The sequence below is a fragment of the Phyllobates terribilis genome, unplaced genomic scaffold (genome assembly GCF_046119375.1).
Source record: "Phyllobates terribilis strain yellow unplaced genomic scaffold, ASM4611937v1 Scaffold_3__8_contigs__length_932513732, whole genome shotgun sequence".
In the NCBI taxonomy this organism is placed as follows: Eukaryota; Metazoa; Chordata; class Amphibia; order Anura; family Dendrobatidae; genus Phyllobates; species Phyllobates terribilis.
The window spans coordinates 686,823-712,824 of NW_027362763.1; the positions used below are offsets into that span (position 1 = coordinate 686,823).

At 47.2% G+C, this 26,002-nt stretch overlaps 1 protein-coding gene across 1 annotated transcript in view; it reads left to right on the forward strand.

The window, feature by feature from the left end:
• TRIM54 (tripartite motif containing 54) overlaps positions 1 to 26,002 on the forward strand; it is a 540,134-nt gene that overhangs the window by 214,337 nt on the left and 299,795 nt on the right. Inside the window, exons 3-6 of the mRNA XM_073673604.1 lie at positions 4,473 to 4,644; positions 7,686 to 7,781; positions 8,566 to 8,799; positions 8,921 to 8,943. Of these exons, the coding sequence (XP_073529705.1) occupies positions 4,473 to 4,644; positions 7,686 to 7,781; positions 8,566 to 8,799; positions 8,921 to 8,943 (525 nt within the window). The remainder of the gene's footprint in view (positions 1 to 4,472; positions 4,645 to 7,685; positions 7,782 to 8,565; positions 8,800 to 8,920; positions 8,944 to 26,002) is intronic.

Below are 26,002 nucleotides of genomic sequence, written 5' to 3' on the forward strand. Positions count from 1 at the left end.
ACTCCCGATCTCGGGGAAGCTGCGCCAGGATCTCCGCTAAGCCTAGCGGGGTTGTTGACTCCAGCAGGCTCCTGACCATCGGGTCGGTGCTGCTCTGCTCTCCTCTTTCTTCTTTTTGCAGGCTCCTGGCCAGCGGGCCGGTGCTGCGCTGCTGCCGCTCCATTCCCGGGTCTACTCTTCCTCTCCTCGACTCCGGGTGCTCTCGCTCTGGACACCTTGCCTCCGGGTGCGCTCGTTCTAGACTGCTCCAAGCGACACCCATCTTTTCTCTTCTCTTTCGTCTCCTCCCACTTAGAGGGCGGTCCCGGGGCAACTCGGTGACTGTCAGCTCCAGGGGGAGTTCTTTCACGCTGACAGACACCTCCAGCATCACAGTCTCTGTTGGTGGGGGCGGTTTCCACTTTTGGCGCCATTTTCTGTCCCGGCCCACGATGGGATGTGGCCTCTTGCCCTCCTTTGGCACGCCCATAATGGCGTCCGCTGCTCTTCCAAGGCGGGAAATCTGCGGTTTTGGCGGGAAGCGTCGCCCAGTGGCGGGAAACTCTGCAGATGGCGGGAACAAGTTGGAAATGGCGGACAATCGGCGGGAAACGACTGGTGATGGAGTCCGATGGCGTGGACCCTCCGGAACCGGCGGGAGACTTCTTTCTGAGGTAAACTTGCACTTTTCTTCAGGCACGCAGTACCCGGGTGTTGCGGGCACGTAATCCTGCCGACTACGCCAAAGTTGACGCGCCCCCTGGGACATATTCCTTTTTGAGGGGAATACCCGGCACCGGATCAGATGGGGGGGGGGGTTGTAGTCTCCGAGCGGCTGTGACCCGGTCCCGTGCCCAGGGCGTCAAGCTATGTGTTATGTGGCAGTCCTTACTGATGTTATAAGAGTTCTTTTGTGTCGACTACGCCACCCGTTGTAATGCGGTCACTGTGGCCGCCGCTGCAGCAGGGTCCGCTGAGGCTGATGGTGGATGTGCAGCTTGGTGGGATAACCCCCAACGGGAGGGGTATAGCCTCAGAGGGGACAGGCGCAGAGGATGGGGGTTGTGGTGGTGCGGTGCAGCCGGCAATGAAGACAGACTCGGGTTGTGCAGTTAAGGGAGTTTACTTACTGCGGATGTTTCGGTCACTCCAGCTGTTAGTGACCACCCGAGCCGTGCTGCGTCCACCAGGTCCTGGATCCGGCCAACCCCCAAACAAGTCCGGAGCATGGCCCTGAGCTCTCCCTCTGTCCTTTCTTCAGCCGTCCCCACCAGTGATCCACCTAGGTCCAGCTCCCTCGGGCCTTCTGTTGGGCAACCCTTGGCCTTAGGTTCCCTGACCCTCCATGTGGTATGCCTTCAGGGTGGATGTAGTGGGTGGCCGTGGCAGATGCTGCCCACAGCCTCCGGTCTCTGGCTAGGGATGTTTTTGCCCCCACCAGCTTGGGTTCCGGTACCCTTGTGCTGACTCCTCACCCGGTGCTCTAATTTGGGTTCTTGGGTCCCTTCAGTCTTCCCCCTCTGGGTCTTTCTCTTTCTTTCTCCTCTCTCTCTCTCCAGGGCTGCTGTTTCCTTCTCTGCAGCTGACTTGTTCTCAGCGTCTGACCCTGATCTAAGTTGGTGCCCTACTTATATATCCCTCTATGTGTGAGCTCAGGTGACCAGCACCCAATGAGCTCCTATCACTACCCAGACTGCTCCCCCTATCTGCCCCTACACTACATGGGATGTACCACCCCCCTCCCACTCCAGCCAGGAACAGGCTCGGTTGTACCTGCACATTTCTAAGTGGGAGTACCGTCGGCCTGCTCCTCTGGAATGGGATGTATGTAGTGCATGCAGTCTATCTGAGCTCAGTTCCACACTCCTTCCTTACCCGGGAGTGGAATATCACACCTCTGGGTTGAGGTGCAATACCCCTGTAGCAGCCGAATCCTCAGGGTGCTACATCAGTATAGAGATCAGTACTACACCCAGATCACCAGGATATAGAGCGGTGATATCACTGTATATACATCACTGGGGAGAGGTCAGTATAGTGATCAGTACTACACCCAGATCACCAGGATATAGAGCAGTGATATCACTGTATATACATCACTGGTGAGAGGTCAGTATAGTGATCAGTACTACACCCAGATCACCAGGACATAGAGCGGTGATATCACTGTATATACATCACTGGTGAGAGGTCAGTATATTGATCAGTACTACACCCAGATCACCAGGATATAGAGCAGTGATATCACTGTATATACATCACTGGTGAGAGGTCAGTATAGAGATCAGTACTACACCCAGATCACCAGGATATAGAGCGGTGATATCACTGTATATACATCACTGGTGAGAGATCAGTATAGAGATCAGTACTACACCCAGATCACCAGGATATAGAGCGGTGATATCACTGTATATACATCACTGGGGAGAGGTCAGTTTAGTGATCAGTACTACACCCAGATCACCAGGACATAGAGCAGTGATATCACTGTATATACATCACTGGTGAGAGGTCAGTATAGAGATCAGTACTACACCCAGATCACCAGGACATAGAGCGGTGATATCACTGTATATACATCACTGGTGAGAGGTCAGTATAGAGATCAGTACTACACCCAGATCACCTGGACATAGAGCGGTGATATCACTGTATATACATCACTGGGGAGAGGTCAGTATAGTGATCAGTACTAAACCCAGATCACCAGGACATAGAGCGGTGATATCACTGTATATACATCACTGGTGAGAGGTCAGTATAGAGATCAGTACTACACCCAGATCACCAGGACATAGAGCGGTGATATCACTGTATATACATCACCGGGGAGAGGTCAGTATAGAGATCAGTACTACACCCAGATCACCAGGATATAGAGCGGTGATATCACTGTATATACATCACTGGGGAGAGGTCAGTATAGTGATCAGTACTACACCCAGATCACCAGGACATAGAGCGGTGATATCACTGTATATACATCACTGGGGAGAGGTCAGTATAGAGATCAGTACTACACCCAGATCACCAGGATATAGAGCAGTGATATCACTGTATATACATCACTGGTGAGAGGTCAGTATAGAGATCAGTACTACACCCAGATCACCAGGATATAGAGCGGTGATATCACTGTATATACATCACTGGGGAGAGGTCAGTATAGAGATCAGTACTACACCCAGATCACCAGGATATAGAGCGGTGATATCACTGTATATACATCACTGGTGAGAGGTCAGTATAGAGATCAGTACTACACCCAGATCACCAGGATATAGAGCGGTGATATCACTGTATATACATCACTGGTGAGAGGTCAGTATAGAGATCAGTACTACACCCAGATCACCAGGATATAGAGCGGTGATATCACTGTATATACATCACTGGGGAGAGGTCAGTATAGAGATCAGTACTACACCCAGATCACCAGGATATAGAGCGGTGATATCACTGTATATACATCACCGGTGAGAGGTCAGTATAGAGATCAATACTACACCCAGATCACCAGGACATAGAGCGGTGATATCACTGTATATACATCACTGGTGAGAGGTCAGTATAGTGATCAGTACTACACCCAGATCACCAGGATATAGAGCGGTGATATCACTGTATATACATCACTGGTGAGAGGTCAGTATAGTGATCAGTACTACACCCAGATCACCAGGATATAGAGCGGTGATATCACTGTATATACATCACTGGTGAGAGGTCAGTATAGTGATCAGTACTACACCCCGATCACCAGGACATAGAGCGGTGATATCACTGTATATACATCACTGGGGAGAGATCAGTATAGAGATCAGTACTACACCCAGATCACCAGGATATAGAGCGGTGATATCACTGTATATACATCACTGGTGAGAGGTCAGTATAGAGATCAGTACTACACCCAGATCACCAGGACATAGAGCGGTGATATCACTGTATATACATCACTGGGGAGAGATCAGTATAGAGATCAGTACTACACCCAGATCACCAGGATATAGAGCGGTGATATCACTGTATATACATCACTGGTGAGAGGTCAGTATAGAGATCAGTACTACACCCAGATCACCAGGATATAGAGCGGTGATATCACTGTATATACATCACTGGGGAGAGATCAGTATAGAGATCAGTACTACACCCAGATCACCAGGATATAGAGCGGTGATATCACTGTATATACATCACTGGGGAGAGATCAGTATACTGACCACTTCAGTACTCATTGTATACATCTGTGTGAGGAGTGCTCCCTCTGGTGGTGGCCTCAGAGAAGATTATATTTTTAGCCCTGAGCCTACGTCTTGTACTGATACTTTATTAACCAGTGCAGAGTTCATCCATAACTTCCACATGGTGGGCATTGTCTGTTATGTAGGTGGAGAACATCTGGTGTGGCTTTCTGTTTAGGTTTCCTGTGGACCCCCAGGTTTCTGTGTTGGCCCCTGATCCTCATCTCTATCATTGTCTTTCAGGCCTCTCAACACCAAATCAGAGCAGCACCTAATGTGTGAGGAGCACGAGGATGAGAAGATTAACATCTACTGCCTGACGTGTGAGACCCCAACCTGCTCCATGTGCAAGGTGTTTGGCGCCCACAAGGACTGTGAGGTGGCCCCACTCTCCAGCATCTACAAAAGGCAGAAGGTACCATCACCCCATCTCTGACCAAGGGGTGCAGAGGAGAATGCCCTGGATTAACTGGTTGTCTGTCACACTTCTCCGGCCTTCCACCTGCTCCGAGGCCAGTAATCAAACACATCGGCCGGGCTGACTCCTGGTCTCACAGCCTCTGTCTATGGTCTGGTTGTTCTAGACGATAGCGCCTTGTGTCACATGATCCACTATAGATTATATACAGTAGTGTTCACAATAATAACAGTGTGTTCAAAAACATGAGTGAAGCACAAAATCTTTGTCCTAGTTTTTATTTCCAGCATTGGGAACATTGCAGACTGTTTTCTAATTCAGAACATGAAGTGAAATGTAGATAATTTTTAACTACTTTACAGAAAATAACAAAAAAATGAACATTGTTCTGTTCTAAAAAAAATAGCAGTGTCTGTGTTTGTCTTTACAAACTCACAATATGTCTCTTTTTTTAGGATTTAGCATCCTGTGAATCACTAACCCGATATTTAGTTGTTACCCACAGTTTTTTAGAACTGTTTCACATCTATGTTGCATAGAGTCAACCAACTTCTGTCAGCTGTTATTCCAGCCCAGGATGCTTTCACTACATCCCACAATTTTTTGGACATTTATTGGCTTTGCCTCATAAACGGCATTTTTGATGTCACCCTACAAGTATTCTATCGGATTAAAGTTCGGGGATTGGGCTGGCCTCTCCATAACCTCAATTTTGTTGGACTGGAACCAAGATTTTGCTCATTTACTGGTTTGTTTAGGGTCGTTGTCTTGTTGAAACACCCATTTTAAGGGCATATCCTCTTCAGCGTAAGGCAACATGACCACTGACTGGGTGGATCAGGGAAATGCTGTAGATATAGTATATCTTGACTTCAGCAAAGCATTTGACAAAGTATCTCACACCATCCTTATTGAAAAAATGACCAAGTATGCAATGGACCAGGCAACTGTTAGGTGAATTCATAACTGGCTTAGTGATCGGACTCAAAGGGTGGTTGTAAATGGCTTCACATCCAGCTGGATGAATGTCTCAAGTGGGGTACCACAGGGCTCCGTCCTGGGACCTGTATTGTTCAACATCTTTATCAATGATTTAGATGAAGGAATTGAGGGTAAACTGATTAAATTTGCTGATGACACAAAGCTAGGAGGGATAGCTAATACTAGAGAAGAGAGAGAGAGGATTCAAAAAGACCTAAATAAACTGGAGCAGTGGGCAGCAACCAACAGAATGGTTTTTAACAGGGAAAAATGCAAAGTACTACATCTGGGCAATAAAAATGAAAAAAGCATATACAGAATGGGAGGAATAGAGATAAGCAACAGTACATGTGAAAAAGACTTAGGTATACTAATAGATCATAGACTGAACATGAGTCAACAGTGTGATGCAGCAGCAAAAAAGGCAAATACAATTCTGGGATGTATTAACAGAAGCATACAGTCTAGATCACGTGAAGTCATTATCGGACTTTACTCCTCTTTGGTCAGACCTCATCTGGAATACTGTGTACAGTTTTGGGCACCACATTTTAAAAAAGACATAGACAAACTGGAGCAAGTTCAGAGAAGAGCGACCAGAATGGTGACTGGTCTGCAAACCATGTCCTATGAGGAACGGTTGCAGGATTTGGGAATGTTTAGCTTGCAAAAAAGAAGACTGAGAGGAGACTTAATAGCTGTCTACAAATATGTCAAGGGCTGTCACATTGTAGAAGGATCATCTTTATTCTCATTTGCACAAGGAAAGACTAGAAGCAATGGGATGAAACTAAATGGGAGGAGACACAGATTAGATATTAGAAAAAACTTTTTGACAGTTAGGGTGATTAATGAGTGGAACAGGCGGCCACGAGAGGTGGTGAGTTCCCCTTCAATGGACGTCTTCAAACAGAGGCTGGACAGACATCTGTCTGAGATGATTTAGTGAATCCTGCTTTGAGCAGGGGGTTGGACCAGATGACCCAGGAGGTCCCCTCCAACTCTACCATTCTATGATTCTATGATTCTTCAAGTATTTTAATATATGCAAACTGATCCATGATCCCTGGTATGCGGTAAATAGGTCCGGCACCACAGTAAGAGAAACATGCCCATATCATGAAGCTTCCACCATGCTTCACTGTCTTCAGAGTGTACTGTGGCTTGAATGCAGAGTTTGGGGGTCGTCTGACGAACTGTCTGCGGCCCTTGGACCCAAAAAGAACAATTTTACTTTCATCAGTCCACAAAGTGTTTCTCCATTTCTCTTTAGGCCAGTTGATGTGTTCTTTGGCAAATTGTATCCGCTTCAGTACTTGTCTTTTTTTTAACAGTGGAACTTTGCGCGGACTTCTTTCTAAGAGATTAGCTTCACACCGGCATCTTCTAACTGTCACAGTCCTCACAGGTAACTGGAGACTGTCTGTGATCATCCTGGAGCTGATCATTGGCTGAGCCTTTGCCATTCTGGCTATTCTTCCATCCATTTGAATGGTCGTCTTCCGTTTTCTTCCTCATCTCTCTGGTTTTGCTTTCCATTATAAAGCATTGGAGATCATTTTAGCTGAACAGCCGATCATTGTCTGCACTTCTTTATAAGTTTTACCTTCTCCAATCAACTTTTTAATCAAAGTACGCTGTTCTTCTGAACAATGTCTCCAACAATCCATATTTCTCAGGCTTTCAAGGAGAAATGCAGGTACAACATGTGCTGGCTTCACCCTTAGATAAGGGCCCCCTGATTCACAGCTGTTTCTTCACAGAATGATTGACCTCCACACTGTTATTATTTTGATCACATCCCGTACAATTAATTATTCAAATACACAGACTCAAAAACCTGCAGATCATGAATGCGGAGTCTGGGGGTTTTCTTACAATCTCCTGCACCAACTGGTAAATTGTCTGACATGTGGTGATAGAATTTATACCAAAAACACTGATTAATCTGGTCAGTCATATTGGGCTGCTAGTATTTTTTCCTCTTGTCCCCTTAAATGTGTTTGTTAAAAGTGAATCAGTGCACTGCAGCCTCGGTGACATCAGTGTATCCACAGAGCGACCTCAGTGACGGCATCGCCATGCTGGTGGCCGGGAACGACCGCATCCAGGCCATCATCTCACAGATGGAAGAAATCTGCAAAAGCATTGAGGTAAATGCTCATAGTTGTATGATTCTTTCGTGGCCTATACAAGTGTTCACGCCCTCCCTGCTCGGGTGCCTCCTGTATTTTTTATGTTCCAGTCTGGGGTCAACTATGGTGTCTATAGTAGACATATTATGGGGGTTTCACCCATGTGTATAGAGGGTCCGACAGCTGCGAAAAATGCCAAGGAATTGTCTGTAAATCTTATTCTGTGGAAGGTACAAAAACGTGATTTTTATGGTCCAGAAAAACACACTGGCCCATGCTTTATCCCTTCTCACACGTGATATTGTCACTGCTGTATCTAAGCTTGTCACATGTGATACTGTAGCTGCTGTATCTAAGCTTCTCACACATGATACTGTCACTGCTGTATCTAAGCTTGTCACACCTGATACTGTAGCTGCTGTATCTAAGCTTGTCACACATGATACTGTAGCTGCTGTATCTAAGCTTGTCACACATGATACTGTCACTGCTGTATCTAAGCTTGTCACACCTGATACTGTAGCTGCTGTATCTAAGCTTGTCACACATGATACTGTCACTGCTGTATCTAAGCTTGTCACACATGATACTGTCACTGCTGTATCTAAGATTCTCACATGTGATACTGTAACTGCTGTATCTAAGCTTGTCACACATGATACAGTCACTGCTGTATCTAAGATTCTCACATGTGATACTGTAACTGCTGTATCTAAGCTCGACACACATGATTATCTAAGTGCCTCACAGGCCACTCCGCCATGCTCTTTCTTCTGTGAAATCTTTGATCTTTTTGTGACAGGACAGCAGCCGCAGACAGAAGCAGCACCTCAGCCAGCGCTTTGACTCCTTGTATAGCATCTTGGAGGAAAGGAAGAAGGAGCTCCTACAGATGATCACCCGCGAACAGGAGGAGAAGCTGCAGTATGTCAGGGGACTCATCCGCCAACACGGAGACCACTTAGAGGTCACTTCCAAACTAGTAGAGACGTCCATACAGTCTATGGATGAACCACAGATGGCACAGTTTCTGCAGGTGAGACAATGGAGCATGGTGGAGAAGAAGCAGCATACATGACTCTGGTCAGTGACCAATTCCAACCTCTGCGTGAGTACACCGTACATTGGGTTCTCATGTCTCCTCTCTCCTCTTACAGCAGGCAAAGGAGCTGATCAAGAAGTAAGTATGATCTTGATAAGTGGAGATGTAAGACGATGTCTACTATGTCCCGTGATGTTGGGTGGAGATGTAACATGGTGTCTACTACATCCTGTGATGTTGGGTGGAGATGTAACATGGTGTCTACTATGTCTCGTGATGTTTAGTGGAGATGTAACACAAAGTCTACCATGTCCAGTGATGTTTGGAGGATATGTAACACGCACGATGTCTACTACGTCCCGTAATGTTGGGTGGAAATGTAACATGGTGTCTGCCATGTCTGATGATGCTTAGTGAAGTTGTAACATGATGTCTACTAGGTCCCATGATGTTGGGTGGAGATGTAGCACAATTTCTACTATGTCCCGTAATGCTAGGTGGAGATGTAACACAATGTCTACCATGTCCCGTGATGTTTGGTGGAGAAGTAACACGGTGTCTGCCATGTCTCATGTTGTTTAGTTGAGATGTAACATGGTGTCGGCCATGTCCCTTGATGTTTTGTGGAGAAGTAATACGAAGTCTACCATGTCCCGTTATATTGGGTGGAGATGTAACATGGTTTCTGCCATGTCTCTGATGTTTAGTTGAGATGTAACATAGTGTCGGCCATGTCTCGTCATGTTGGGTGGAGATTTAACACGGTGTCTGCCATGTCTCGTGATGTTTGGTGGAGATGTAACACGATATCTATCATTTCCCATGATGTTGGGTGGAGATTTAACACGGTGTCTGCCATGTCTCGTGATGTTTGGTGGAGATGTAACACGATGTCTACCATGTCCCGTGATTTTGGGTGGAAATGTAACACGGTATCTGCCATGTCTCGCGATGTTTCGTGGAGATGTAACACGGTATCTGCCATGTCTCGTGATGTTTAGTTGAAATGTAACACGATGTCTACCATGTCCCGTGATTTTGGGTGGAAATGTAACACGGTATCTGCCATGTCTCGTGATGTTTCGTGGAGATGTAACACGGTATCTGCCATGTCTCGTGATGTTTAGTTGAAATGTAACACGATGTCTATCATTTCCCATGATGTTGGGTGGAGATTTAACACGGTATCTGCCATGTCTCGTGATGTTTGGTGGAGATTTAACACGATGTCTGCCATGTCTCGTGATGTTTCGTGGAGATGTAACACGGTATCTGCCATGTCTCGTGATTTTGGGTGGAAATGTAACACAGTGTTTGCCATGTCTCGTGATGTTGGGTTTAGATATAACACAATGTCTACTATGTCCCGCGATGTTGGGTGTAGCCGTAACATGATGTCTTAATTGTCTCACAATGTTATCTGACCTGGCCCTTCCATATTAAGTCTCACACCTTCTGCTATAACATAATGAACTCCTAGGACTTTATTACTTCAGAGCAAATCCCAGAAACGACACAGAGCCATGTCTGATAGGCCCTTGTTCAGCTTCAAGTGGACTCCTATACATGGAAGGGTTAGAGTTGCTGTAATTAAAGGCAAAGAGGAAAAATAATGAACTGCCTTGTAATTTACATTTCTCAAATAGTCATCGCTTTAAATGTAAAAATGGAGAATTCCTCAGATATCCTGGCTGGTTTGTCACCGTCACCCGGAGACTTGTGAATGTCTGAATTTATTCCCCTTCATTCGCTACCTTTTTCTCCACACTTTATATGGCATACTATTGAACACAATGCAGATCCTTCACACCACCGGACTATGAAACTACTACAATTGTCGTGAAGCCACGTGTAGTGGCGGACCACTTCTCTGCTGTCCAACACACTACTACCCTAATTCGGCCAAGTGCAAACCCAGCTTGATGGAGCAATAATAGACCTTACGGAGATGTTGGATTTAGCTAATCGAAAGCCATCATGGCCCCAACAAGAGTTTACTTATTAGAAATATTGGAAAAGATTGTAAAAGCCCAAGATGTCATTCAACACGGAGTGCGGCAGAGGTTGGCTGCTCGTGGTCCGATGTGTGTTACATAAATGTTTTCTACTTTTTGGTCTTGTGAAACTTCCACCATTAAATACAACATTTCCATCCTTCCGTGTGTGAGGGCACATGAAGCACAATGTGTGGCGAGGAGTCATTGCTCGGGCACATTTCTGGGATTTGTGACTTTGCAATATATTTAGATTTGAGAGTCCTCAGTGGTTGATACCTTTTAATGGCTAACTGAAAAGATGGTAGCAAATTGCAAGCTTTCGAGACTTCTCAGGTCTCTTCATCAGGCTCAGTATACCACAAAATCTGCCTGTAGCCAAGCATTTTTATTCCCCTGATCACAGCATAAAAGATATGAAATTACTAGTATTAAAAGGTAACTTCAAATCTCAAAGAGAAAGAAGAGTCTCAGAATATAAACTGATGATGACCTTTAACACTTTCAGAGCAGGAATGAATGTGTCGCATGGATTTATGTCATTCTACATCAACTAAGGAATGTGCTCCTCAGACCTGTGAGGCCATCACAACACTGGACACAGTACAATAAAACCTTCACACTCCTTATCTATTAACTGCTAAAATATTTATAGCCCGAACTGTTTATCTCTTCCATAATAACTCTGCTTTTCATCACCAGTCTTACCTATTGCATTTTTTTTTTCTTGTGTGTCTTATTGTGTATAAACATGTGACTCTTCAGATTTTGTGGTATACTATGCCTGATGAAGAGACCTGAGTAGTCTGGAAAGCTTGCAATTTGTTACCATCTTTTCAGTTAGCCATTAAAAGGTATCAAAAACTGAGGACTCTCACATCTAAATATTTTTCTATATACTGGCTAACACGGTACAAGAATATATATTTTCCCTATGACTTGGCAATAAAATTGTAAATCCTCGTCCCCATATATTCGGTCATGCACTGTCTTTTGCCTGCCCTTGGATTAAATAATTTTGCTGGTTGTGTGTTGTACCTTCTCCGTCATGTCTTTTCATGCTCAGCCATGTTCCGTCAGGTCGTGTCACATACTTCTACACTGTCGCTCCTCTTCTATTTCTCCTCGTCAGGTCCCTGCATGTTCTTCCACATCTTCTCATGTCATGTCATGCTCAGCCATGTTCCGTCAGGTCTTGTCACATACTTCTACACTGTCGCTCCTCTTCTATTTCTCGTCGTCAGGTCCCTGCATGTTCTTCCACATCTTCTCATGTCATGTCATGCTCAGCCATGTCCCATCAGGTCTTGTCACATACTTCTACACTGTCGCTCCTCTTCTATTTCTCGTCGTCAGGTCCCTGCATGTTCTTCCACATCTTCTCATGTCATGTCATGCTCAGCCATGTCCCATCAGGTCGTGTCACATACTTCTACACTGTCGCTCCTCTTCTATTTCTCGTCGTCAGGTCCCTGCATGTTCTTCCACATCTTCTCATGTCATGTCATGCTCAGCCATGTCCCATCAGGTCTTGTCACATACTTCTACACTGTCGCTCCTCTTCTATTTCTCGTCGTCAGGTCCCTGCATGTTCTTCCACATCTTCTCATGTCATGTCATGCTCAGCCATGTTCCGTCAGGTCGTGTCACATACTTCTACACTGTCGCTCCTCTTCTATTTCTCGTCGTCAGGTCCCTGCATGTTCTTCCACATCTTCTCATGTCATGTCATGCTCAGCCATGTCCCGTCAGGTCTTGTCACATACTTCTACACTGTCGCTCCTCTTCTATTTCTCCTCGTCAGGTCCCTGCATGTTCTTCCACATCTTCTCATGTCATGTCATGCTCAGCCATGTTCCGTCAGGTCGTGTCACATACTTCTACACTGTCGCTCCTCTTCTATTTCTCCTCGTCAGGTCCCTGCATGTTCTTCCACATCTTCTCATGTCATGTCATGCTCAGCCATGTCCCATCAGGTCTTGTCACATACTTCTTCACTGTCGCTCCTCTTCTATTTCTCCTCGTCAGGTCCCTGCATGTTCTTCCACATCTTCTCATGTCATGCTCAGCCATGTCCCATCAGGTCTTGTCACATACTTCTACACTGTCGCTCCTCTTCTATTTCTCCTCGTCAGGTCCCTGCATGTTTTTCCACATCTTCTCATGTCATGTCATGCTCAGCCATGTCCCGTCAGGTCTTGTCACATACTTCTACACTGTCGCTCCTCTTCTATTTCTCGTCGTCAGGTCCCTGCATGTTCTTCCACATCTTCTCATGTCATGTCATGCTCAGCCATGTCCCATCAGGTCTTGTCACATACTTCTACACTGTCGCTCCTCTTCTATTTCTCGTCGTCAGGTCCCTGCATGTTCTTCCACATCTTCTCATGTCATGTCATGCTCAGCCATGTCCCATCAGGTCGTGTCACATACTTCTACACTGTCGCTCCTCTTCTATTTCTCGTCGTCAGGTCCCTGCATGTTCTTCCACATCTTCTCATGTCATGTCATGCTCAGCCATGTCCCATCAGGTCGTGTCACATACTTCTTCACTGTCGCTCCTCTTCTATTTCTCCTCGTCAGGTCCCTGCATGTTCTTCCACATCTTCTCATGTCATGTCATGCTCAGCCATGTCCCATCAGGTCGTGTCACATACTTCTTCACTGTCGCTCCTCTTCTATTTCTCCTCGTCAGGTCCCTGCATGTTCTTCCACATCTTCTCAAGTCACTTCATGTCTGGTTACACCTTACTAGACCTTCCATCTGCTTTTCTTACCCATAGAGTCCGCCCATGTCTTGTCACGTATTGCCATGCAGCAGTCTTCATGTTCTGTCTCATGTTGTAGCATGTTTTGTCATCTCAGATCTCGTTGTGTCTCCTTATGTCTAAGTTTATCAGATCTCACTATCTATTGCTTCGTTGTGTCTCATCGCGCTATGATTCGTGTTATCTGGCCAAATCCCATCTCCTCACATCACGTTATGTATTGTCGTGTGGCAGAGGCGTAGGTGGGGGTTCAGCTCAGGGGAGGGACGAAACATCTGAGTGGGCCCCTAACTGGTAACCCTGCGGTCGCTCACTGATATTACCGCCATATGGTGACATATAGTGGTAGATACCAGTGATGCGGAACATATAGAGATTACACTACAGTTACAGATGGTGACTTACAGCTGACGTTCTTTCTGATGGAGTCGTTCATTTTTCACGTCTTTTCCATTTGGCCGAGACCGACATGACGACTTCTCTACCCAGGACTCGTCTGCAGAGATTACAACACAGACATACATGACTTCACATTTCCAGCACCGTCTCCATCTATTCCCAACCTGCACAAATGCCTCATCCTGCTGATCCCCCAATGCTGAGCCCCTGCTGCTGTATGTGTCCCTATTACTGCACCTGCTTTGTGGCACAACAACAGCGCTCCTCTTACTGCCCCACATAATAATCCCACCACTGTGCCCCCCACATAATAATGCCACTACTGTGCCCCCACATAATAATCCCACCACTGTGCCTCCCACATAATAATGCCACCACTGTGCCCCCACATAATAATGCCATCACTGTGCCCCCACGTAATAATCCCACCACTGTGCCCCGACATAATAATGCCACCACTGTGCCCCCACATAGTAATCCCACCACTGTGCCCCCGCGTAATAATCCCACCACTGTGCCCCCCACATTATAATGCCACCACTGTGCCCCCACATAATAATGCCAACACTGTGCCTCCCACATAATAATGCCACCACTGTGCCCCCACATAATAATGCCACCACTGTGCCCCCACATAATAATGCCACCACTGTGCCCCCACGTAATAATGCCACCACTGTGCCCCCACGTAATAATGCCACCACTGTGCCCCCACGTAATAATGCCACCACTGTGCCCCCACATAATAATGCCACCACTGTGCCCCCACATAATAATGCCATCACTGTGCCCCCACGTAATAATCCCACCACTGTGCCCCGACATAATAATGCCACCACTGTGCCCCCACATAGTAATCCCACCACTGTGCCCCCGCGTAATAATGCCACCACTGTGCCCCCCACATTATAATGCCACCACTGTGCCCCCACATAAAAATGCCAACACTGTGCCTCCCACATAATAATGCCACCACTGTGCCCCCACATAATAATGCCACCACTGTGCCCCCACGTAATAATGCCACCACTGTGCCCGACATAATAATCCCACCACTGTGCCCCCACATAATAATGCCACCACTGTGCCCCCACATAATAATGCCATCACTGTGCCCCCACGTAATAATCCCACCACTGTGCCCGACATAATAATCCCACCACTGTGCCCCCACATAATAATCCCACCACTGTGCCCCCGCGTAATAATCCCACCACTGTGCCCCCCACATTATAATGCCACCACTGTGCCCCCACATAAAAATGCCAACACTGTGCCTCCCACATAATAATGCCACCACTGTGCCCCCACATAATAATGCCACCACTGTGCCCCCGCGTAATAATCCCACCACTGTGCCCCCCACATAATAATGCCACTACTGTGCCCCCACATAATAATCCCACCACTGTGCCTCCCACATAATAATGCCACCACTGTGCCCCCACATAATAATGCCATCACTGTGCCCCATGTAATAATCCCACCACTGTGCCCCGACATAATAATCCCACCACTGTGCTCGAACATAATAATGCCCCCACTGTGCTCCCACGTAATAATCCCACCACTGTGCCCCAACATAATAATCCCACCACTGTGCTCCCACATAATAATGCCACCACTGTGCCCCCACATAATAATCCCACCACTGTGCCCCCCACATAATAATACCATCACTGTGCCCCCACATAATAATGCCACCACTGTGCCCCCACGTAATAATCCCACCACTGTGCACCGACATAATAATCCCACCACTGTGCTCCCACATAATAATGCCACCACTGTGCCCCCACATAATAATCCCACCACTGTGCTCCCACATAATAATGCCACCACTGTGCCCCCCACATAATAATGCCATCACTGTGATCACACATAATAATGCCACCACTGTGCCCCCACGTAATAATCCCACCACTGTGCCCCCCACATAATAATGCCACCACTGTGCCCCCACATAATAATCTCACCACTGTGCTCCCACATAATAATGCCACCACTGTGCCCCCACATAATAATGCCACCACTGTGCCCCCACATAATAATCTCACCACTGTGCTCCCACATAATAATGCCACCACTGTGCCCCCACATAATAATGCCACCACTGTGCCCCCACATAATAATCTCACCACTGTGCTCCCACATAATAATGCCACCACTGTGCCCCCACATAATAATGCCACCACTGTGCCCCCACATAATAATCCCACCACTGTGCTCCCACATAATAATGCCACCACTGTGCCCCCCACATAATAATGCCATCACTGTGATCACACATAATAATGCCACCACTGTGCCCCCACGTAATAATCCCACCACTGTGCCCCCCACATAATGCCACCACTGTGCCCCCACATAATAATCTCACCACTGTGCTCCCACATAATAATGCCACCACTGTGCCCCCACATAATAATGCCACCACTGTGCCCCCACATAATAATCTCACCACTGTGCTCCCACATAATAATGCCACCACTGTGCCCCCACATAATAATGCCACCACTGTGCCCCCACATAATAATCTCACCACTGTGCTCCCACATAATAATGCCACCACTGTGCCCCCACATAATAATGCCACCACTGTGCCCCCACATAATAATCCCACCACTGTGCTCCCACATAATAATGCCACCACTGTGCCCCCCACATAATAATGCCATCACTGTGATCACACATAATAATGCCACCACTGTGCCCCCACGTAATAATCCCACCACTGTGCCCCCCACATAATAATGCCACCACTGTGCCCCCACATAATAATCTCACCACTGTGCTCCCACATAATAATGCCACCACTGTGCCCCCACATAATAATGCCACCACTGTGCCCCCACGTAATAATCCCACCACTGTGCCCCCCACATAATAATGCCACCACTGTGCCCCCCACATAATAATGGCACTACTGTGCCCCCACATAATAATCCCACCACTGTGCCCCCGCTTAATAATCCCACTACTGGGCCCCCCACATAATAATGCCACCACTGTGCACCCACATAATAATCTGACCACTGTACTCCCACATAATAATCCCACCACTGTGCTCCCACATAATAATGCCACCATTGTGCCCCCACATAATAATGCCACCACTGTGCTCCCACATAATAATGCCACCACTGTGCTCCCCACATAATAATGCCATCACTGTGATCACACATAATAATGCCACCACTGTGCCCCCACGTAATAATCCCACCACTGTGCCCCCCACATAATAATGCCACCACTGTGCCCCCACATAATAATCTCACCACTGTGCTCCCACATAATAATGCCACCACTGTGCCCCCACATAATGCCACCACTGTGCCCCCACGTAATAATCCCACCACTGTGCCCCCCACATAATAATGCCACTACTGTGCCCCCACATAATAATCCCACCACTGTGCCCCCGCTTAATAATCCCACTACTGGGCCCCCCACATAATAATGCCACCACTGTGCACCCACATAATAATCTGACCACTGTACTCCCACATAATAATCCCACCACTGTGCTCCCACATAATAATGCCACCATTGTGCCCCCACATAATAATGCCACCACTGTGCTCCCACATAATAATGCCACCACTGTGCTCCCACATAATAATGCCACCACTGTGCCCCCACATAATAATGGCACCACTGTGCCCCCACATAATAATCTCACCACTGTGCCCCCACATAATAATCCCACCACTGTGTGCCCCCACGTAATAATCCCACCACTGTGCTCCCACATAATAATGCCACCACTGTGCCCCCACATAATAATGCCACAACTGTGTCCCCACATAATAATGTCACCACTGTGCCCCCACGTAATAATCCCACCACTGTGCCCCCCATAATAATGTCACCACTGTGCCCCCACATAATAATGCCTCCACTGTGCCCCCGCATAATAATGCCACCACTGTGCCCCCACATAATAATCCCACCACTGTGCCCAACACATAATGTCACCACTGTGCCCCCACATAATAATCCCACCACTGTGCCCAACACATAATAATGCCTCCACTGTGCCCCCACATAATAATGCCACCACTTTCCCTTCACATAATAATGTCACCACTGTGCCCCCACATAATAATGTCACCACTGTGCTCCCACATAATAATGTCACCACTGTGCCCCCACATAATAATCCCACCACTGTGCCCAACACATAATAATGCCACCACTGTGCCCCCCACATAATAATGCCACCACTGTGCCCCCACGTAATAATGCCACCACTATGCCCCCACATAATAATGCCACCACTGTGCCCCCACATAATAATGCCACCACTGTGCCCCCACGTAATAATGCCACAACTATGCCCCCACATAATAATGCCACCACTGTGCCCCTTACATAGTAATAATGCCTCCTTTATACCCTCTAGATGGTAAAATTGCCCCCTATAAAAAATGAATGCCCTGTGCATATGCCATAGTAAACAGTGTCCACATTTTGCCTCTTTAACGGCCACAATAATCTGAGTGCCCCTATAACAATAATGTTTCTTAAGTGTCCACTTAACATTTTATAATGTCCACTGAATCCCCCCCAATGTACAGCTCCTCTATACACAGTATGGTGGGCCTACAACTCCCTTATACACATTATAATGGGCCCACAGCTCTGCTATACACAGGATTGAGGGCCCACAGCCCCGTTATACACAGTGTGATGGGCCCACGACTACCCTATACACGGTATGATGTGCACACAGCTCTACTACATACAGTATGATGGGCCCACAACTACCCTATACACGGTATGATGTGCACACAGCTCTACTACATACAGTATGATGGGCCCACAACTACCCTACACACGGTATGATGTGCACACAGCTCTACTACATACAGTATGATGGGCCCACAACTACCCTATACATGGTATGATGGGCCCACAGCTCTACTACATACAGTATGATGGGCCCACAACTACCCTATACATGGTATGATGGGCCCACAGCTCTACTACATACAGTATGATGGGCCCACAACTACCCTATACACGGTATGATGTGCACACAGCTCTACTACATACAGTATGATGGGCCCACAACTACCCTATACATGGTATGATGGGCCCACAGCTCTACTACATACAGTATGATGGGCCCACAGCTCCCTTATATAGAGTATGATTGTTACGCCAGCCATTTGCATGCCTTCTAAGTGTTCCCCTACTCACTGCATGTTACGCTCCGCTCCACCCATTACCTGGCCATCGCTCTAAGCTGTCTTGTACTTCTCTTCCTGCTCTGCTTGTGATCTTTTCAGGAATTTGTATCCATTCTGTCCTGCAGACATTGGCTTCCCCGGCCTATCACCTGCCAGCAGGTGATAAATATATCATGTGACTCCACCCTCCATTACTTGCCTGAAGTTAGGTTCCTAGTAGCTCAGTCTCTAGCTTCCTGTGTTGGCCCATTCCTATTTTGTCTCACCTGTTATCGACCCGGCTTGCCTTCTCGTTTATCCTGATCTCTCCGCTCCTGACCTCGGCTACAAATTCTGAACCTGTGCTGACTATCTAGACCTCGGACATCTGACTACGCTTCTGTCTTGCCCACCTGTACCCGAGCCTCTGACCCTCCAGTCAACTGCTGCAGTCTGGGGGACTGCCGTGGAGTGGTATCTGGTGTCTACCGGCAGCCCAGCCTATCCTCACATCAGAGGCTCTAGTGAATACCCGGTAGACACTTAGTCACACCTCTCCAGGGTAAGTCCGGCCTGTGGCACAGGGGGTCCACACCCAACAGCATTACAGTAAATTCAGGCATATACCCCGCTGACAAATTGGAACACAGGGACCCCAAGTCTAGTGTACAGGTACTGTGTGAGGAGGTCCGCTCTCAGCGTGAACATCAGCATGATGCAGGCCATCAATGTAGCAGCAACCCAGCTGTCCGCCATAATATCCTCCTTGTCTTCTACTTCTACCATGTATGGCCAACCCTCATCTGGACAGTCAGCATCTCCGAAGCAACTGCCTAACGCTCCAGTTTCTGGTGGATCTATTATGCTCCAGCTTCCAGTTTCGTCCCGCTATGATGGAGACCCCAAGGAGATCCGCGGCTTCATTAATCAGTGTCAGAACCACTTCACACTCCATGTTCACCTCTTTCCTTTGGATCAGATCAAGATAGCGTTTATGGTCTCTCTGCTGTCTGGACAAGCCCTGGCCTGGGCAGAACCCCATTTGAGAGCATGGTGGTCCAGAGATTTTTGATGTTGAGAGGATCCTGAAGATGTTCCATCTGGTATTCGAGGTCCAAGCCACACCTCCTCAGCTGCCTCTTCCCTTTTGTCCCTAAGGCAGAGCATGGACACTGTGGCCCAGTATGCCTTATGCTTCCATACTTTGGCGGCGCAACTGGCTTGGAATGAAGAAGCCCTGGTGGCAACCTTCTGGCAGGGCCTTTCCGGTCTTATAAAGGATGAAATGGCAGACAGACATCTACCATCTTTGCTGGATGCCCTTATATACCTGGCCACTAGGATAAATCTCCGCTTCCATAACGAGTGTTATGATCTGCAACAAGTACTAAGGAAAGAAGGGGAAAGCTTTCCCTACAGTAAGACTAAGCTGAATCCCTACGATGTAGCGGGCTGCCTGTTCCTTGCGAATGGATCCGCCTTAGTCCTAGGCTAGTCTGAACGAAGACCTATAGAATAAAGGGAAGGGGTACCTAAAAGAACTAAGGACTGGAACAAAAAATGGGACACCTCCTGAACAGAGAAAGTTGTTGCAGAACACAAAAAGATAAACTGACAAAAAGGTACTAGAGGTCCCAAAAGGACCAAGCAAACTGATAGAGAAAGGCACAGAAGCACCTGGCTAGCAAAACAGTCAAACAACACTGAAGTCCAGCACAGCCAAAAGGGCAGATCTGGAATATAAAGGCAGATGGTCACGTGACCGCAAAACTCAAGATGGAAAAAACAAACAGGAGGGTTCTAACAGTACCCCCTCTTTTAAGAGGATCCTCCGGATCCTCCAGGCCCAGGCCTATCCGGAAACCTCCTGTGTAAAGCTTTAACAAGCCTAGGAGCAGAGACATCATCCGTCCTTACCCAGGAGTTGTCTCCGGGACCGAAACCTTTCCAGGAGACAAGATACTGTAATCTCCCTCTATGCCATCTAGAATTCAAGATACGCAAAATTTCATATTCGCCGTCTTCCACCACAGGAAGAACTGTGACAGTGGCGCCCCTATCAGATACGTCAGCCTTTTTCAACAAGGAAACATGAAACACAGGATTAATCTTCCAGGAAGTAGGGACATCCAACCTAACAGCAGACGGGTTAACAACCTGAAGCACCTTAAATGGACCCACAAACTTAGGACCCAGTTTTTAGAGGGAATCCTCAACCGCAGGTTCTTCGAGGAAAACCAAACCATGTCACCCACAGTAAACAAAACCTCCTTACGTTTCCTGTCAAAATACTTCTTGGACTTCTTGTTAGCCTCTTGAAGGTTGCAACGTACATTAGTCCAAACTCTCTCCAAATCACTGGAAAAATTCTCCTCCTCCAGCACCGCCGACCCCAATTTGGAGAACGAACCAAAAGACTGATGTCTCCCAGTACAACAAAAAAAAGGAGAACACCCAGCAGAGGAGGATGTATGATTGTTAAGAGCAAATTCTAAGACCACACCTCTTGATTGTCCGCCACAAAACAACGCAAAAACTGTTCAACATCCTGGTTCTTTCTTTCCGTCTGTCCATTAGACTCAGGATGACACCCAGACGAAAATGACAAATGGACTCCCAACCTGTCACAAAAAGCACGCCAAAAGCGAGCCACAAACTGAGGTCCTCTATCAGAAACAATAGCCGTAGGAACGCCATGGAGCTTGACAATCTCCTTAACAAACGTCTTAGCGAGTGTCTTGGCGCAGGGCAACTTAATGAATGGAACCAAATGACACATCTTACTAAAACAGTCCACGACCACCCAGATGACAGTAAAACCCTCAGACACAGGCAGTTCAGTAATAAAATCCATTGTGAGATGCGTCCAAGGCGCACTAGGAACCTCCAGAGGGCAAAGCAACCCCGCAGCAGGGGTATGCGAAGCCTTTGACCTAGCACACACAGCACATTGACGCACCCACTTGATGACTTCCTTCACCCATCCAGGCCACCAAAAACTGCGACTGATAAGTCTCTTAGTTTCCGAAATTCCTGGATGACCTGCCAACCGAGACTCATGACACTCCACAAACAAATCTCTCCTAAAGGCTCTAGGCATGAACAGCCTCCCATGGGGAGTGTTAGATGGAGCATCATCTTGAGTTTTCAGAATCCCATTCTCCAAAACGGAGTCCAATGCCGCTACCAAAACTCCTTTCTGTAAAATGCTCTCCTCCTCCTCGGCACCGACTGTAGGAAAGAAGCTGCGAGATAAGGCATCGGCTTTAACATTCTTAGTACCAGGGATATAGGTAACAGAAAAATGAAACTGAGAAAAAAAAAGTGCCCACCTAGCTTGACGGGCATTCAAGCGCTTGGCAGCATCCAGATAGATCAAATTCTTATGATCTGTGAAAACCTGAATAGGAAATCTAGCGCCTTCCAAGAAATGACGCCAGTGTTCAAACGCGAGTTTATAGCCAGCAATTCCCGATTTCCAATATCATAATTCAATTCGGTTTCCGAAATTTTTTTCGAAAAGAAGGTACAAGGATGTATTCCACCCTGTTCTCCTGAGACAAAACTGCTCCGACCCCCACCGATGAAGCATCGACCTCGACCAAAAAAGGCTTGGTCTCATCAGGCTGCATAAGGATAGGGGCAGAACTGAACCTCTCCTTGAGATACTCAAACGCTTCAATGGCCTCAGTGGTCAACTGGACCGTATTTGCACCTTTCCTGGTGAGATCGGTCAGAGGCTTAACAATTACAGAAAAATTCTTAATGAATTTCCTGTAATAATTGGCAAAACCCAAAAATCTCTGTATAGATTTCAAACCAATAGGCCTAGGCCATTCCTGCACAGCCTGAACCTTCACCAGGTCCATCTCAAAGCCCTCGCTGGAGACAATGTAGCCCAAAAAACTAATTCTCTGCACAGCGAACTCACATTTCTCCAGCTTAGCAAAGAGTGAATTATCACTCAATAGCTGCAAAACTTCCTGTACACTCTGCCAATGGGACCCTAGATCTGGTGAATAAATCAAAATGTCATCCAAATACACAACCACATTCTTACCAATCAGAGATCTCAGGATGTCATTAATAAGGTTCTGAAAAAACGCAGGTGCATTGGTAAGACCAAAAGGCATCACCAGATTCTCAAAATGACCCACAGGAGTGTTAAAAGCAGTTTTCCATTCATCACCCTCCTTCACTCTTAACAAATTGTATGCCCCCCGGAGATCAATTTTAGAGAACCACTTGGCCCCCTCTAACTGGTTAAACAAGTCAGGAATTAACGGCAATGGGTAGGAATTGCGTACGGTAATCTTATTAATTTCACGAAAATCCAGACATGGACGTAAACCCCGTCATTTTTTTAACAAAGAAAAATCCAACTACCACAGGCGACTTAGAAGGTCTAATGTGACCAGCAGCCAAGCTAGTCTGTATGTATTCCTCCAAGGCCTTTCTTTCAGGGATAGTCAGATTAAACAAGCGACTCTTCTGAAGAGAAGCTCCCGGAACAAACTCAATGGCGCAATCATAATCCCTATGAGGAGGTAAAACTTGCGACTCCTCCTCCGAAAAAAACCTCCAAAAATCCTGAATAGGAACAGGTAATTGCCCTTTTCCCACAGCCGCAATGCGACCATTACAACATTTATCATAGCATTTCGGACTCCATGACGTTATCATATTAGTAGACCAGTCCAGTAAAGGATTGTGCAGTTTTAACCAAGGCAATCCTAGAACGACCAGAGAGGGTAAATTATCAAAACAACCAAGTCCAAAATTTCTTGGTGAAGTCCATTGATAGTGAGGGGAAATGCAGCAACCTTGTGAGTAATACATTTCAAGGGAGTGTTATCAGTTGTAATAACAGAAATAGGAGATGACAAAGGTTTGGATTTCAATTTAAGGTTTTCCAAAAACCCTTTATCAATCACATTAAGTGTTGAACCACAATCCACAAATACCTGAAATTCAATCAAATCTCCCTGCAGAGTAGTACTCCCAGAAAGAAATACTCCTGCAGAGTGTAAACAAGCTATATGGGCGTAACTGACCTTTTTTTTTTCTTTAATTAAACGAAGCTCACAATATTTAATCAAATGGTCAGCTTAACCACAATAAAGACACAATCCCTCGGCGAACCTCCGGTCTCTTTCCTGAGAGCGGAGCAACATCGCCCCAACCTCCATCGGTTCTCCGCCGTCTGAGCAGATTTTCTGGGGACTAGGACCTGGCATTACAGGAGTCTTTACCTCATTCTGCCTAGATCTCAGCCTCCTATCCACGCGAACAGCTAATTGTATGGCATCCTGCAGAGTCTCAGGTGCAGGGAAAGCAATTAGCAAATTCTTAACCCTTTCACTCAGACCAGCAAGAAATAGACATTTCAGAGCAGGATCATTCCATCTGACTTTAGAAGCCCATCTTCTGAAGTGTGTGCAATAAATCTCAGCATCATCTGACCCCTGATTCAGACACCTGAGTTCTGCCTCAGCAGATGAGATTTGATCAGGATTGTCATATAATAGACCCACAGCAGAAAAAAACTCTTCTACCGACCTCAAGCATGGATCATTAGGTTGAAGAGTAAAGGCCCACCCTTGTGGTTCATTGCACAAAAGTGACACAATAAAACTAATGCGCTGTGATTCATTCCCAGAGGATCTTGGTCTCAAACGAAAATATAACAAACAAGCATTTTAAAGGAAAAATAAATCTTGCTGTTTACCATAAAAAACATCCGGCAGTCCTACCTTGGGTTCCACAAAATGCGCTCCGGAACAGCTACTCACGTGTTGGTGGAGCTCGGCCACCTCCAGAGTCAACCCCTGCAAGCGTCGAGCCAAATCCTGGACGGAAGCCATACTGATCCCCGTATAAATATGACGCGCCCCTGGGCCTGCTGTGTCGCGCAGCGTCTCGCGCACGGGGGCTTACCCGGAACCGGATCAGATGAGGGTTGTAGTCTCCGAGTGGCGGGGACCCGGTCCGTGCCCAGGGAGTCAACTCAGTGTGTGGCAGTCTTGATAGATGTTATTGGAGTGTCGACTACGCCACCCGTTGATTTGCAGCTATGGAGCTGTCGCTGCAGGGCAGACCGCTGAGGCCGGTGTAGAATTGTGCAGCGTGATAGTATAACCCCCAACGGGAGGGGTATGGCCTCAGGGCAGCCGACGTGGAAGATGAGGGTAGCAGGAACCACTCAGAGACGGTGCGGTGTAATTCAGGGTCTTTACTGGTAACAACGATAGACCCTCCCGGAGTACTTGCTAGCGAACGGGGCCTGGTCAGTCCTTGAGCAGATGGGATCTCCCCTGGCCAGGCGGAGTTGTAGGCCTCCCAAACTGACTGTACTCTTCTGGCTACCTTGCTAGAAGCGGATATAAGTAGCCCACGTCCCTGAGTGTACCGTGTGGTGCTCACCCGTATGGCCGGTGACTCGGGGCCTTCTAATGGCTTCCGCTCCACGATGGCGGCGCTGGTCCCACGCGTGTGACCGTGCCTTCGGGTTTCTGGGCCAGAGGACCTGCAATCCCCTGCCGGTCGGTTTCTGCTGCTGGGTAAGGATTAGTCCCCACAGCCTCGGACGCCGGGTCCGGTAAGAAAGCTTCTCAGTCAGGGCGAGCTCTGCAGCTGCCAGCCCCTGACTTGTAGTAGTATTGCTCCCACTGAGCTTCTGCTGTTTCTTCCTGCGACTGTTTCTTGTCTCTACTCTCCTTGACTGACTAACCCTGCTTCAGCCCCGGGTTTATATAGGGGAAGGTCTTCCCCTCCCAAGACTGGGCAGGAGGTGTGGCATGCACAGGATCCCTGACCAAAGGACCTCCCACCTGCTCTCAGACATAACATTACATTACTGTGG